The sequence below is a fragment of the Branchiostoma floridae genome, chromosome 15, assembly GCF_000003815.2.
Source record: "Branchiostoma floridae strain S238N-H82 chromosome 15, Bfl_VNyyK, whole genome shotgun sequence".
In the NCBI taxonomy this organism is placed as follows: domain Eukaryota; kingdom Metazoa; phylum Chordata; class Leptocardii; order Amphioxiformes; family Branchiostomatidae; genus Branchiostoma; species Branchiostoma floridae.
This window is the reverse complement of record NC_049993.1, coordinates 14,924,094-14,939,501: the sequence shown is the minus strand read 5'-3', so window position 1 is coordinate 14,939,501 and position 15,408 is coordinate 14,924,094. Positions and strand designations below refer to the sequence as shown.

Below are 15,408 nucleotides of genomic sequence, written 5' to 3'. Positions count from 1 at the left end.
CTCAGTAGTTAGTCTGCGACATAAACAAAACAAAACCCTTTTTAAAATGCAGATAGATTAATGGACAAGACAAACTGTGCAAATGGAAAGCTATAATTACAAGATTAAAAGATCTCTGGTGATGAAGCTCGTTTGCTCAAATAATGACTTTGATTATCCTAAGCCTAATTTCTAAGGCGATGTTGGAAATTCCGGACCAATCCGTCAACTGTCAAAGTAATTTGTTGGAGTATTACAGCAGCCATCTGGTTTATTGGATAGAATGATTTGATATCTCCAGGAGGTTCATGTAAGTACAATATTTGCCATGTTTGTATGTTGCATAATCAAAAAGCCTGAAGAGTAATGATGTTAAGGTATCATTAACTCCACTCCCATTCTAAATATAAATACAATCCATGGTTGTTCATCCACAAATAAAAGCACACAATCACTGCCAGAACATACCTTTTTGCCTAAGATAATAGGTATAGCGTTTTTCCTAATTAGCAACAAACGGTGTACATGCGTTCCTTCATTGATTGATTACTCTGATGTCAATTTCAGTTAGCCCTGTATATAAAGGTAATTGGCATTTTTTTCATAGAATGTGTTACATTTTGAAGATCATATTTCATATGTTTTGATCTTGGTTACTACCAATCCATTCTGATTTACCTTGATGGCCCTAATACAAGGGGGGATTTGCATATATCCCATGATGCACTTTACTTTCGATCGCGTTCGATTTTCCGCGCGAACGCCGGCAAACCCGGAACTGCAAAGCCCAAGATGTAGGGCATGGGCATCTTCAAGATGTTGGCCATGTTGGACAGCAGCCAAGAGAATTAGGTGGGTAATTTTCGTCATTTTTTAGAGTTCGGGAATTGTAGTTTTCCATGAAAAGTGTTGATGTGTGTGATACCCGAGGAACATGTTTAATTTTGAGGTAAATGCCGATAGACTTCTCATGCGTAAATCCCGTTGTCGCATGTTGGAGATTTGCATATAGTGCTATCAAATCTTCCGCATTGGTTAATCAAATAGTGGTGCTTTTTTAAAAAAAGTGTAGTTTACGTATGGTAGATTGATTGTGTGTCTAAAAAAACGAAAAGCACCAAAAAGCACTCATAGGAAGATCACGAAAACAGCCGCGCAGGATCGCATGGTTGGTCGTGTTTACATACGCCTGACAGTCGCGCGGAGGCCCTTTAAACTCATTAACATATGCAAATAAGCCGGTAAAGAAAAGATGGCGGACACGTAAACAAACACGAACGCGCCGTAGTTTTACCTTCCTAAAGCAATTTAGAAAGTTTGGAAAGATTGTTACAGTATGGGGACTTAGCAGACATTCAGGGAAAACCTATTCAAACGGAAAATGTTGTTGGTTGGACTGGAAACTCGCTTAAAATGCGGAGGTGAGTGGGTATCGTATATGTCGCAAAGGCGGAAGTTACCAAGATGGATTTTCGTACTTCGGGTCGATGAATTCACTTGAAACTCATGAGAGCCCAACCTGAACGTATTACTGTACTTGCAAAAGAACTAGATTTATGTAGCACAGACTTTTCAAGGGTGGGCGTTTGTGGGCTTAATATTCGCTAAACAGACGGTCGCTCGGGATCACATAGCCGTAGAACTTGTTTACCTATCTTGTCATTATTGACTGGTTAGGCTTGCTTGTGAGTTATACGAAGGAGTCTGATCTACATTTTCACCTTCACTGTCATATACGTACTGTCGTTGATATTTGGACCAATAAATCTTGTCAAAAAGTAGTTGTAGTCTTTCAGTTTCATAATTTGAGAGTCTGTCAGAATTTGTAAGTTATCAAGTGGTGCAGTGGTGTGTAAGATTTGTAATTTATGGATTATTGTTGATTCCCCAGGTTAGCAGTGATGTTTATGAATATCATAGTTTATTTTCGAGAGTTTTTAATCCTTGCCAATGAAACAGAAAAAAATTGCATACCAGACCAGTTTATATCTTATGGGACATCCATAGATAGAAAATTATCCTAAATTGTAATGTTAAAGGTACATTTTGCTTTAATTTTGGTTCTTTATTGACATGTTCAATAACTGTGTCTCATTCTCCCAAAGTGAGCAAAGTGTCATCAATAACTTCATTGAAATACCTCAAGGAAATATATTCTATAAAAGGGTAAAAATCATCTTAGACTGTCCAATATTGTTTCCCTCAGTCATGATGTCTACTCCATCAACGCCCCAAAAGAGGCCACATGTTGGCGGGAGTGGTCACACCCCGTCTGGGAAGAGGAGGCAGCACAAACATGGAAAGAAAGATGGAGGAGCTCGCCGACCTCTCTCTTTCCTAAGTCCTAAGGTGATTAATTGCCATAAGACAGAAAATGTTTCCTCGATCAAGATCATCATTGGCTGTTGTGGAATGGTCCAACAGGATGTAGCAAATTTACAAATTGTTAGCTTTCACTGATGACCTTACAGGTTAAGGACAGTTTTACTGTTGTCAATTATACCATTAATACAATTATTTCACTAATGTGATGTTATTTCATAGTGCACTGATGTGATGTAATTTCATAGTATGTTTATTACATCATGAATCCCTGCAGAAACTATTCAGAAGTCGAGTAAGATTGGTGAGCCAAGACTGATGATGACACTCAGTAACAGTTAAACTATAGCAAACTTTGCTATAGTTTCTCCTTGTTGCTACAAATTACATGTATCCTGTATTTGCAACAGATAACACGATCTTTGGGGCACATGCTCACCCCAAAGATTCAACTGGCCAAGTCCCCTCGGCCTGTGAAACACCATCAGTGGACTGATAAGGAGGACAAGGCATTGATCCAGTTTTTGGATCTAAGCCACCTTGATCAGGATGAAAATGTCACTGACACAGCATCCTGGCCAATGAGGCACGCTAACAGTCCCTTTTGGACAGAGGCTGCAACATCAATCAAGACGGCAACCAGGAGCAGTGAACTTCTTTCAGGTCAGTGAAAAACAATGGCTCTTGCTGTCTTTACCTTGATAGATTATTGCAACAAGTTTAGAACTGATAGAAATCAAAAGAAGTTCTATTATTTCTCACATTTAGTGTGAGTGTAGTCCCTCAAGGTGTTGGGATATGAAGTCATACCTTGTCAATAGCAAAGGTTTCTCTTAAGTGACACACTGTTTCTCTTTCTATTCACAGCAAACACAGTGAGGAACAGGTGCAGGAAGTGGAGGACGAAATTCGACGAATCCCTTGAAGCTGCTGTGAAGTCTTTTGGTCTTGAGACGAATTCAATCAGCCGTGCAAAGAAAACCAAAGAAACAGTCAGCAGGGGATGCCAGACAAAGAAGTTGACTGTGGACCAGCAAACACAAACTGAACATAGCTGCCAGGATGATGTCACAACAGTACTGTCTTCTTGCAAGGCCCTGACCCAATCAGAATTTGATTCTTTCATGCTTATGCTGCTTCCTCAAATCGTTCAATCATCTTCAGTTCTATCCTTTGGTGATAAACTGTTCTCAGTTGTAGCTACAGCAAAGAATATTTCCACATACCCAACCGACTTCTTTTCAAAGTCCATCAATGCCATGTCCACCCTACAAGAACACAACAAGCCCAACATCCTGTACAAGTTTGCCCACATCTTGAGCACCAACAGGCCTGGCACCTCCACCCCTCTGCTCCAAATTGACAGGATGCCATTTGGATTACTACAATACCAGATGGAGTTCTTCAGTGCCACCAATGTACATCAGGTTAGCATCAGTATATAATGATACTTATCTGATTTACTAATTTAAAATGATAGCATTTCCAGTAAAGAATGCCTTCTTAGTTTTTTGTTTGTTGTTTTGGCTAGTTTTGTCTAATTTTGTAACTAATTACCTCAATTCATTTGGGTTTTCGGAAAAACTTGTCCAGTCCGGAGTGCGGAAAACCCTGTCCAGTCTGAAAAGAGGGTCTGCATGGGGGTATACATTGTAAGCTGTCTGAAAAGAGGGTCTGCATGGGGGTATACGGTGTAAGCTACTAAGTACTAGTATACAACAACATTTTTTTTTAATCTTTAATACGGCTAAGCACAGAAATAACATCAACTTGAAGTGTGACACAATGTCATACAAAAATTATTACTTAACAAAAATCATCCATCATTGTTACTTCTCATCATATAAAAAACGTCTACTCTTTAAGTCTTTGAGACTGAACATGCTATTAGCCTTACGGCATAATTTTGCAAATAAAACACATTATTTTTAAAAGGATACATAGTTCTATATAGCTCACAACTTGTACTATCGTTTGAAAAATGCCATCTCGGCTTTATTGTAGTGCATTGTAAAATATATGTAATGTTATAACATTGTGTACTAAAGTCGTGTTGATATTGAAACCTTTCGCAGTCATTCTATTAAACCAGGATTTAAACAGACCAGGATTTAAACAGACCAGCTCTTCAAAGCCTGTCTTTGTAATGTATTGCCATTATTTAACAACCCGAAATTGACGGACACTCACTATCCATTGTTTGATGGACAATTCTCTCCCCTCATGTCCTACCAGATAAGTGTTAATTGGGTACTTTGCATTTGACAGAACTGACTTTGTGTGCATGCATATTGCACCTTTGGGTCACTCATTATGCTGTGTAAGTGCTGTCTGAAGTAATACTTTTAAGCATTGCCAGGAACCCCTATGCAGACCCTCTTTTCAGACTGGACAGGGTTTTCCGCCCCATTTCCCTGTCTGGACTGAACAGGGTTTTCCGAAAACCCCAATTCATTTTTGCTACCATCTTCCTGTGCAATTAGCCAGGCCCCAAGCCATGTAGTGTTGGGCAATTAGAAGTGTGATCAGGAACTTTGTTCATTGTGGTAGGAGGGTGTGAACAAATTATCTATGGTGATATCAGATATGATGAAGATTGCAGACTTCATAGCAAGAGACAGTGTTATGTCCAACTTGTTATGGTATTAATTTATACAATGGTACTCATGTATGTTCTGTAGGTCAGCATTTCTCCAGACTATGCCAGCTGGTTGGAGAGCATGTGTGCTGAGTTTCCAACCAGGTTCTTGAGGCTGTTTCGGGGGCCAGGGTGGAGTGGCCTGGAAAGCACTGACTTGGACCCATTGAAGGTTACTACATGTATAAAGATGGCTTTTATGTTTCACAAATTTTCAATTGTGATGATAACCAGTCCATATACTTAATGTAGTATCTGAATATTTGCCATAATAGCGATACCTTTTCAATTCCATTTTGTATGTATTTGACATACTTAGTTATTCCAGTAGATTCCCTAAGTTAGTACAGTACTAAGGAGGCTGGCTCAGAGTGATATTTACCTTGAGTAGTATGATAACATGAATTGTGAAAGAATTAGGGGCACTTAAATACTGTGCATTTGAAGAAAGTACATCTTGTTCTGTTACTGTGTAATTTTTGTCTATTTTTTTTTACTTGTCATGTCTTATTTGACATATGATTCTCTTCCTTCTCTGACAGGCACATATTAATGTCGCCGCCCCCTCCCTGGACACCATGTACAGACTGGCACAGAATGAGAAGTTTGATGGCAACTCCAGTATCCATGTGAGTTTGCAAACCTTAAAAAAAAAAGAGCAGTAATACTACTAGTATCAGCAGTTCTGCTCCTTGTGATGTCTATGAATGGAAATTATTGAGCTTCATTTGGTAGACACACTACTAAAGAATAGACATGGATGTTGGGAAAACTTTTACTATTTTATGCATATCAGATTAGTATACAGTAAAGTTTGTTCTGTTATATACAGATCGCTGCACTGGAATCCTTTGCCAAGATGAAGCCAGGAGCACGTGTCTGGTTTAAGGCTGATGCTTGTGATTTGAAGGTTGCTCTGCAGACATCTACAAAGGGCAAATGGGCTGGAGACGTTGATCTTGGGGATGGAAGCCTGGAGAAGCTAAGGGCTGACAACGACAGACGCATGGTCCTTGTCAGGGAAGCTGGGAAGTCCTGCGTGCCACGCAATCTAGAGGCCTGTCTCCTCAGTCTCCTTCAGGATCTTGGAGAAGACATTGATCTGCTGAAAGGTGGCCTTGAGGCAGCAAACAAGAGGTATAAGAAGAAATTCGAGCAGGCTAACTCATCTACAGATGTGCTGAAAAACCTGGCATGGGACAGGGTAGAGTACAATACCCTTCTGGAGCAGGCCAAAGCCTTCTATGAAAGGTGACTTTTAGAAATATTGACTTCAATTTTCTGTCTGCATAGTTATATAAATCAAGTAGTTAGCAAAGCCGCATTGCACAACTACATGTACCTGAGCTACTTGAAAAAGCACAATTTATGCTTCACATCAGTTGAGGATGACTGCTTTACCTTTACCTTCATGCACATGCTTTCTATATTATGTAGGTATGAAAGGCTGCTGGCAGCTCTTGGAACTGCTTCCCCTCAACCTGGCCGTGTGGCCCAATGTCTGGTGGAACTGAGAGAAGACAACAAAACCTACTTGCACAATCTCTTCAAGAAGAAGAGAGTGGCTGCTGATCATGCATTGGTCGTTATGGTGTCTGACGAAAGACGAAATCAGAAGCCCTATGCTGTGCCAATCCTGCTCATTCCATATCACAGTATCCGGGATCAGTTCCTCCAGCAGTTCCTGGACAAGTGCCATGAGGAGGCCAAGAAGCTGGGACTGATACCTGTTGGTAAGAGTCTATACTTTACATGTGAAGCTTAACTCCACTATAAACATAGTAAAGACAAAAGTTGAAGTTAAAGCACAAAAGTAAAAGTAGAGTGTTACTCTTGTCTGTATTTTGTAATATGACAGTGCTTCTGTTGAATGATGCAAAGCTGAACAAAATCCATTATAGGAAAATTTGTCTTCTTTATTGAGACATTTCAACGAAAATTCATGATAAAGTCCATTTGTAGACTACATAGTCTTTGCTGAGGTGTTGACCATTGGTATATTCTGGTGCAATGCTAGTGGGTTGGCCCTAGAGCCTGTGCGCTGGGGGCTTTTTTAGGTACTCAAAGCTAATTTTCCATTTAGAGCTTTTTCATTTTGCAAATCTATCAGTGATGTGGTGCTTTGTGATTTGTTGTCAGGTGATGTTACGGATGGAGAGTTCAACTCCCTAAGGACGCTTGGGAACAAGCGCCCTATTCATCTCTATGAAATCATTCGTGGGGTGAAAGACAGTGTCAGGAGGATGGCTTCTGACACTGTGCTGAAGTCACTCCGGAAAGTTGGAGGTTAGTTTCTTTCTCTGCTGACTTGACTTTAATGTTTGGCCTCTCTATTATATCAGACTGTGCAGTACCACTGACATTAGTATGTTTTATCCGTGTGATATATCTTTGGCCCAAGTACACTTACAATGCAACAAATTCACCTGATTTCAGGGATATTCTGCAGGGGGAATATGGTGAAGCCATCTTGTATCTTCTCACAAATTCTGCCCTTGTCGAACCAAATGTGTTCAGCTTATGTCACAATAGACTCTGAACTCCCCATCAGTTTGTACTAATTGATGATTGTGGTTTCACTGTGCAGAGGATGACAATGGCATGCCATTGACAGAGATGAGGGAGAAGGCTATCCCACCAGAAGTGATTGAAGAATACCACAAACTCACAACAGTGGAGCAGATGAGAGAGGAGGATGCTGTAGTAAGACTGCGTGGACAACTCGTGCCCCCAGATTGTGGCCCCTCAACCTTCCGTGCCAACTCGCCTGAGTGCATGGCTGACATGCTGCGATCAATAATGGCCACATACAGATACCGTCTCAGAATAGAGGAACTTCGAACTGAGGGGGTTGATTTCACACACCACATGTATGTCCCAGAGAAAGACGGCCTCAACTACCTTCACAGAAGAGAAGATCATTGCCATCTCCTCAAGAGAATTGCTGGTCACCTCAGAAAAGAGCCTCCCCGGTGGTTTAACCACCATGCTCTCGAAGAAGCGCTCCATCCGCAAGATGGTGAGCCCAAGCCAGGGCTAACAGAGGCAGCCCTGTTTGGTTTCCGAAAGCAGTCTGTCACCGATGCAGAGATCTTGCTGTCCTACAACATGGTCAGGTTTCTCCGACACAGAGGGTATCACCGGGAAGCATGCTATATCGAAGTTGTTGCTGGATGGCATGAAGCAGCTGATGGCCGAGGGCTTTCAGAGGAAGAAAGGAAGGAGAAGAACACAGCCATGATGGACATGATCCTTGATGAGCTGATGCCATATCACCGTTCCCCCCCATGGCGCCGTTACCCTCCAGACTTCTCAACTCTTGACATCAACAGGCAAGAAAACCCTACACAATGAATATGATTAGATATAAAAAATGCAGTAACCGCTCTCTTTAACTTGCAAATCCAGTGAGATAGGGGCTTTACCAAATAGTATAACTCGAGAATGCCTAGATGGATTAAAGACCCAGTGAAATGAACATCTTTGTTCTGGTCGCTTTTTTTAGGTTCGGTCGAGGAGTACTTGGGTGGAGCCGAGAAACCCTCATCGCGGTCACAACAAATATCGAGTCAATGGAGCTGCGGAGAAGTGAGAGTGCGACAATTGGCTATGAAGAGCATCCAAGAGCGAGCACGACAGACGATGTAGAGTGTTTCTTTGCTGGACTTCACCGACACATGGGAAACACCTTTACCCTCAAGGAGTTGCATGCTCGATGGCCTACAGAAGTCAGGTATTTAAGTATCTTTTCAAACATTTACAATTACAGTATGGTCTTTTTGTAAAATTATTGAAAGGTTTCATGTACTCACATTGTACTTGCGACGTACATTACAAATCACTTTTGAACAGGTCATTATGGGCAGTATTCTTAATTCTTGTGTCCATGGCATGTATTATTTCACTTGAACAGGTTTGTAATTATTTATTTGTCTTTCACAGGGAATTCTCAAAGAGAATTGACCCAGACCTGCCTTTCTACTACTGGACAATCAGTGAGAGGTTCAGGGAAGCAGAAGACACTTACCCATCCTTCAATGATGACCCTGAGGATGGTCGTCTGCGCCTCCACCGACTGCGCACTTGTAGAAGGGAAGACGCTTCGATTTTCACAACTGCAAGGGGTGTCCTGCCGGTCAGGAACAGGGGGACCATCAGGCAGATAATGCACAGACCAGAAGTGCCACTGCCTGAGGTCCCAAGTAGCTTGCCACCTGTTTAGAAGATTACTTTTAAACTGTTATATCCACATCCAGGGTTGGACAAGTCCAAAAGTTTTATTGTCCTAGCCAAGTGAAAGTGCTGATTGGGCAAGCTCATGTCCTACCCCACTTGCCCGATTTTTTGATGAGTGAGATTTTGATATAAATGTACTTTTTAGTCATGGTACCAAGCATTGTTTGTTTTTTTACAGAAGAAAGTGCCTATAGCCACTTGTTTCCACCTGTCACCACTGTTGTATATATCTAAGTCTTTTATTTTATGTATGCTTACTTTTTATTCTGTATATGTATACTTGTAAAAGATGCTATTTTGTTGTAAGTGAGGAAAGAAGAGAACTCGGGTATAGACATTGTTGCAAGTGTTATACAGGTATTGACCTTATATGACAATCAGTTTTTGATCTTGAGACCACAGGTATATATAGACATTGTCGCAAGTGTTATACGGGTTTTTGCCTAGTTATATGCTTTGAAGTATCCTTCTGTCAAACTAGTTATTGTATATATGAGGCAAGCACTGCGGATCTTGTTTTCTTCAGAACCTTTAATTTAATTGCTAAATGTATACTTAAAAGATGCTATTTTGTTGCAAGTCAAGAAAGAAGAGAACTCAGGTATATACATTGTTGCAAGTGTTATACTAGTTATTGTAACTAGTTATTGTAACTGTCAAACTAGTTATTGAACATATGAGGCATGCTCTTCAGATTTTGTTTTCTTCAGAACCTTAAGTTTAATTACTCAATGATACTCATAAAAGATGTTATTTTGTTGCAAGTCAGGAAAGAGGAGAACACATGTATAGACATAGTCATAAGTGTTATACAGGTTCTGACCTTATAAGATATCAGTTTTTGCCTTGTGTCAAACTAGTTTTTTGTACATATGAGGCATGATCTTCAGATCCTGTGTTCTTCAGAAACTTTGGTTTTATTACTCAATGTATACTCATAAAAGATGCTATTTTGTTGCAAGTCGGGAGATACATGTTGCATTGATAAGACATAGAGAATAGAAGGAATTTGAATATAGTTTCCAAGTAAGTGTACGCCTGCCTGGCTAAAAGCCTGGTTTCTATGTTGCAATAACCGAATTGTACTTGTAGTTTACAGTATTCCTCTCCCAGTTACCTTTCTTTACGATCTTGACAAAAGCTTTGTACAGGTTCTTATTAACAGGGATACAATACTAAAGTCTTAATCTTTGTTTCTGCGTAGATATCAAAAGATGCTAAATATTTCACTTGTGGCAAGACTAGGTTAGACTGTAACAAGAAGTTGCTAAATAATATTTATTAAAGAATGGTGTCCTTAAGCCTTATTTATTTCCATCAAAGACCATATTTTGGAGATTCTTGGAAAGGAACATCTATGTTGCAATAAACGAATTGTACTGATAGTTCACACTATCCTTTTCCCAGGTACCTTCCTTTACAATTTTTACATAAGCTTTGTACAGGTTCTTCTTAGCAGGGGTGCAATAATCAAGTGTTAATCTGTGCAAAGTTATCTCAATGACCACGCCTTTCTTCATCGCCCTGGTCAATTTGGGAATTTTAGGACCTGGACAGTGGCCTACTATCTGCCAGGAGTTATCAACAAAAACTTCAAACTTAATAGCATTTTTGTCCTTTATATTGTCCCTCTCAAACACTGCACGGGTTTCTATATCTTTACCTTCTCGTCGCAAAGTAGAACATGCATCTAGTGCTTCTTGATAGCATGTCTGCCACGTTGACCCTGCAACACGAAATATCTGTCCACTTAGCCTTTGGTCATCCCGTTCCTCAGTGTCTGTGTCTCCGCCAGAGTCTTCATTTTTATCTGAGCCATCAGATTCTTCCCCAGACAATTGAATGTCCTGCAAAGTCTCTGAAAGAGGGTCGAACTGCATGTCTGGCTCCATGTCAACAATGACCATAGGTGACTGTGTAGATTTCTGGCAATTACACTGGTCCGGATGCAGCAAGCTGGGGTCGACAGGTTGAAGGTCCACATCATCTGGTAGATCTGGGATGTCTGCTGTGATTAGTGGAAGCTTCAAAGCTGTCCTGTCTGTTGGCAGCACCTCAAACTCCCACAGTAGTGTCCCCTGTGCCTCCTCCATGTTGGCATCTTGAGAACAGTTGAACTGTAAAAAAAAAGCCACCATTGTTTAGTTCTTCAAGTCTTGTCATAATTTGAGACACTGAAGTCATCATAGTTAATCTAATATCAAGTAAAGCATTTAACACATTTTTGTTAACAAATAAAACATGCGGACTGTAAGATAAGTTAGATATTGGTCACTTTCTGCCACAATAATTTGCAAAGCTGCCTTGTACACGTGCCCTTTTATTGCAACAAAAACCCTCGACTTCTGACAACATAATTATCAGAGGTTAAATAACATCACAAAGACATGTTAAATAAAGAAAACCACTAACGTTATACATACATACATAGTAGACTAGTAACTTGATCAGAATTACAGTTTTACAGAGGATATCATACTAGTAATGTTAACAAACAATGCACTGAAGTCATTCATAGCATGATTCTGTTGTGGAATTTACTCCTGTCCTCCTGTTTTGACTTGTGTTTCAACCACAATAAAATTATGGTGATCATGAAAAGACATTTTGGACACAAAGCATTGATTGTAGAAATTGATTTGATTGTGTTTTCTGTAATCAATCTGCCCAAACACAACTTTTTTACTATCAAAATACTCCAATTTCGACAACAACAACAAAAATTACCGGGGTTCGTGCGAAATCAAAAAGGCCTGTCAAGTAAGAAAATTGTATAACTTGCGATTTTACAGGAGACAGTACCGAAATGTGCAACACGACAAATTATGCCGGTGTCCACACCCCCCCTCCCACCCCATTCGTAGCCTGTTTTATTTTCTATATTTTTGCTGCGGAATTAATCGTCTTTCAACCACAAAAAAAAAATCACAAAGGTCACAAGAATGATTAACGACATAAAGTAATCCTTACTTTGATGGTTGAGCTCGATTTGATGCGTAGTTTTACCGGGGACAGCACACCGGCAAACATCCTGTCACCGTCCCGGTCAGGCATCAGGCACAACCGCCGGACGTTCGGTGGATCGCCGGTTACCGCAATGTGGCAGCGTCTCGTGACTATTTCCAGACACGAAACGCCCGAGAACCGCAGCGGGACTCTGCGCGTGTCCAGACAACAAAGCAAAACCTCAGGATTATGGTCCAGAAGCTTTGGTTGCACAGTATACAGAGTGTTTATAGCGGCTCCCGGGGAAGGTCCAGCGCCAGGACCCGCCATTATTCAAATGATGACGTCACGGCTCGAGCGTATATATAGTTGAGACCGCGGTGCATCATGGGATATATGCAAATTCCCCCTGGTGGAAGCTACAGGCGGCTTGGGGACGTCGTGAATGGCCGTAAAAGCCACACACTGTTTGTCTTGCTATGGACATGATAAAGTTGTGGCAATAAATATGCATGTTAGACTTAATCGTGTACCATGTACAAAACCATGCTCTTTAAAATTTCGAGTTTTTTATCATTTGCTCTCATACTGATATTGTATTTTTTTGTTGAATGACTCTCGTTTGACTCTATTTTTGTTATCTCTTCATGTAATTCAGTAAAATTTCGAGCTGATTAGAGTCCCGAGTGAGACCGTTTATGGGAATTGTCATTAATGCAGCAAACGTGAGGAGTTTATTTCCAACATGACTGACTTTAGGAGTCTGTGGTTGGACTGAACCAACTTAACAGAGGGATGGCATTCTAACAAAATACAACATTAAACCAACATAGGTGGCAACTAGTTAAACAGAGATTTTGCTGGTGGTATGCTGCTAATAAGCAATTGCTAATTTTGATATGGTCCTTTTTTCTAGGCAATAGATGGTTAAAAAGTCCAATGCATCTTTTACCATAAACTTACTTGAAATTTGACATGCTGGTACGGTAAGGTAGCTGTTTGTGATGGCATTTAGTCAACACAACTCTACAAAGACTTCTAGACACATGAACCAAAGCTAATCTTCAAGCAGACGTAGAAGCCAAGATCAAGCTCCCAGTTCTGTGAAACAAATACCTGGTGCTTCCCTGACCTGTGAACCTGAGAAGCATTACAATTTTGCTATGCAAAATAGCAGTTGCCGGGTACTCAAGCAACTGGATAGGATTTTCTGTATGATTTCCAAAACAATATCCAGTTGCTTGGGTAATTTGTCATATCTTCCTACCTGGATGTCTTTCATTAATATATCACAAACAGTTTTCCTTTTCTACACCTGCATGTAGATAAGACTAAAAGCATCTGTCCCTTACAGTGAAGATGTTTCCAATGGCGTCCAGGATGACCAGGACAATCTTGGACTCCCTGACGACAAGCATGTCACACAGCGGCTTGATAACACCAGCGTTCACCAACTGGCAAATCTGCTCCACGGAGCCCCCTGAGGTGAAGTTTGTGATGGCCCACACTGCTTCCTTCTGACTCTTGTAATCTCCCTGGGAACAAAACATCACTCAACTGTCAGAAACAACTTCCTTAGTTTGAAATTTCATCCAAAAACACTGCTGATGTGTTAAAAATGTCCAGTCCATTGAAGTAGTCTTACGTCTTATAAAGAATAGTTTCAGAATGATCTACATCTCTTCTTTGAGTACTACACAAACCAGCGGACTAGGTATCATTGAGGCTCATCTGTGTTGGTTGTAATAATCATTTTTAAAGCTTAACTTTCTTCCAACATAAAGGTGTACAAGAATCAAATTTTCAACGTCGCCCTCTTCAGAATCAACAATGACCAGTCACTTTTGAGCATAAACTCAGAAGAATGGACAAGCTGTAGAGCTTGCACAACTGTGTGTGGCACAAGGGGTAAAAAAATGAGGAGATGTGCCCTGCACACTGATAGTTGCGGGAAGGATATCTAACTGAACAATACTACATGGCTGCTCCCCCACCTTGTGTAGCACCTCCAGGAGGGGAGGGACGAGCCCTGCGTCGATGACTGCCTGGATCTGGATGGTGTTCCCTGCAGTGATGTTGGAGATGGTCCAGGCTGATTCCTTCTGGATGTTGTTCTTGTGGTGGCGCAGCAGGGCAGGGAAGCAGGCCAGGGCACCTTGGTCCAACACAGCCTGGCAGGAAGAATAACTGGTTAGTTTCTTCTGTGTGTACTTAGGTACAACATTGGTCTTCTTCTTTGAGTTTAGGTGGCCACCATCATCTTGTTATGTTTATACTACACTTATCAGTGTTGCTGTAGTTTCTGTCTGCTGTAGTTTCAGGTAATGGTAGGTCTTGTTCATGAAGTGAAAACAGATGCCTGAAGAAGACATTGTTCCATAAAACCAACATGACTATTGCTAATAAAATGTTTCTGTGCACAGCCAATATTCAATACATATACTTAGGCTAAAGCATGGGAGTATGATTCCTACTTTAGACTATCTATTATGCATTGATAATCATTCTGCTAGCAGAAAAAAAATCTAATAAAAAGGTTTTATTGTAAATTCATTCCCATGGGGCTAATTGCAAGTGAACAAAACTAAATACGTAAAGTATTTAAAAACAGGTAAATAATCTAAATTCTAACATACAAAGATTAAGTAATTGGATATACATACATACAGAATAGTTTTTTGCTATCTTGCATTTCTAGGTGTTAAAACAATCCAGAAAAAACATACCTGAGTTTGGATGTCATTTCCTGTGACAATGTTGCCCACAGCCCGGAGACAGGGCGTCTGCACAGACAACTCCCCACACCCCAGCAGCAGCACCAGTCTGGACACCACTCCAGCATCCACAACAAGCTGGGGAAGAAAAGAATGGAAATAAATCTTGCTAGCTTGCAAAGACAACCCTGTTTTCCTATTTCAAGTTAAGCTTACAATCACTGTAAATCACTTTTTCGTGAAGGCCAAATTGATCTTATCAAGGTCAGGTACTACAGCAGCAGAAATTTCAAGGTGGTTACAAATGAAAATAAGAAAAAAACTCAAAGAGATCAGCGCTGTCTTTCCTTTACATTTTTTTTATAGATTTTTATTCTATCCCACTCATCCCATTGTTTGGGAGCCTTGTATTTGACTTAAGTTGCTAATCATATAGTTTTAAGCTTACAGCAGTACATTTTCATCAATTTCATGTCATGTAGTTCATATCGTTGGACGGAACGGCTGTCATGTCTATCCATCCCAACAAGCAAATTACTATCTTGGGACATGGGATGGGCCTTGAAGACAGCC

At 40.5% G+C, this 15,408-nt stretch overlaps 3 protein-coding genes across 4 annotated transcripts in view; 1 reads left to right on the top strand and 2 right to left on the bottom strand.

The window, feature by feature from the left end:
- The first annotated feature begins 678 nt into the window (after positions 1-678).
- Positions 679-10,139, top strand: LOC118431935. 2 transcript variants are annotated; one of them, XM_035843382.1, is made up of 12 exons: positions 679-831; positions 2,186-2,328; positions 2,712-2,964; positions 3,169-3,728; positions 4,983-5,111; positions 5,482-5,568; positions 5,772-6,190; positions 6,377-6,672; positions 7,079-7,225; positions 7,527-8,271; positions 8,445-8,672; positions 8,882-10,139. In XM_035843382.1, the coding sequence occupies exons 2-12, from the start codon at positions 2,188-2,190 to the stop codon at positions 9,159-9,161; spliced, it is 3,285 nt and encodes a 1,094-aa protein (XP_035699275.1). In that variant the 5' UTR covers positions 679-831; positions 2,186-2,187; the 3' UTR covers positions 9,162-10,139. The 2 variants fall into 2 exon arrangements, with proteins under 2 accessions (XP_035699275.1, XP_035699273.1); XM_035843380.1 differs by having other exon boundaries at positions 679-1,400.
- Positions 9,689-12,440, bottom strand: LOC118431936. The gene is made up of 2 exons (XM_035843383.1): positions 12,146-12,440; positions 9,689-11,292 (listed from the first exon to the last, which is right to left on the bottom strand). The coding sequence occupies exons 1-2, from the start codon at positions 12,227-12,229 to the stop codon at positions 10,531-10,533; spliced, it is 846 nt and encodes a 281-aa protein (XP_035699276.1). The 5' UTR covers positions 12,230-12,440; the 3' UTR covers positions 9,689-10,530.
- A 997-nt stretch (positions 12,441-13,437) lies between these two features.
- Positions 13,438-15,408, bottom strand: part of LOC118431518 (importin subunit alpha-1-like) — a 2,748-nt gene continuing 777 nt past the window's right edge. The window contains exons 2-4 of the mRNA XM_035842758.1: positions 14,848-14,973; positions 14,116-14,292; positions 13,438-13,656 (exon numbers count right to left, since the gene is read on the bottom strand). Coding sequence (XP_035698651.1) covers positions 13,453-13,656; positions 14,116-14,292; positions 14,848-14,973 — 507 coding nt within the window. The 3' untranslated portion in view covers positions 13,438-13,452. The remainder of the gene's footprint in view (positions 13,657-14,115; positions 14,293-14,847; positions 14,974-15,408) is intronic.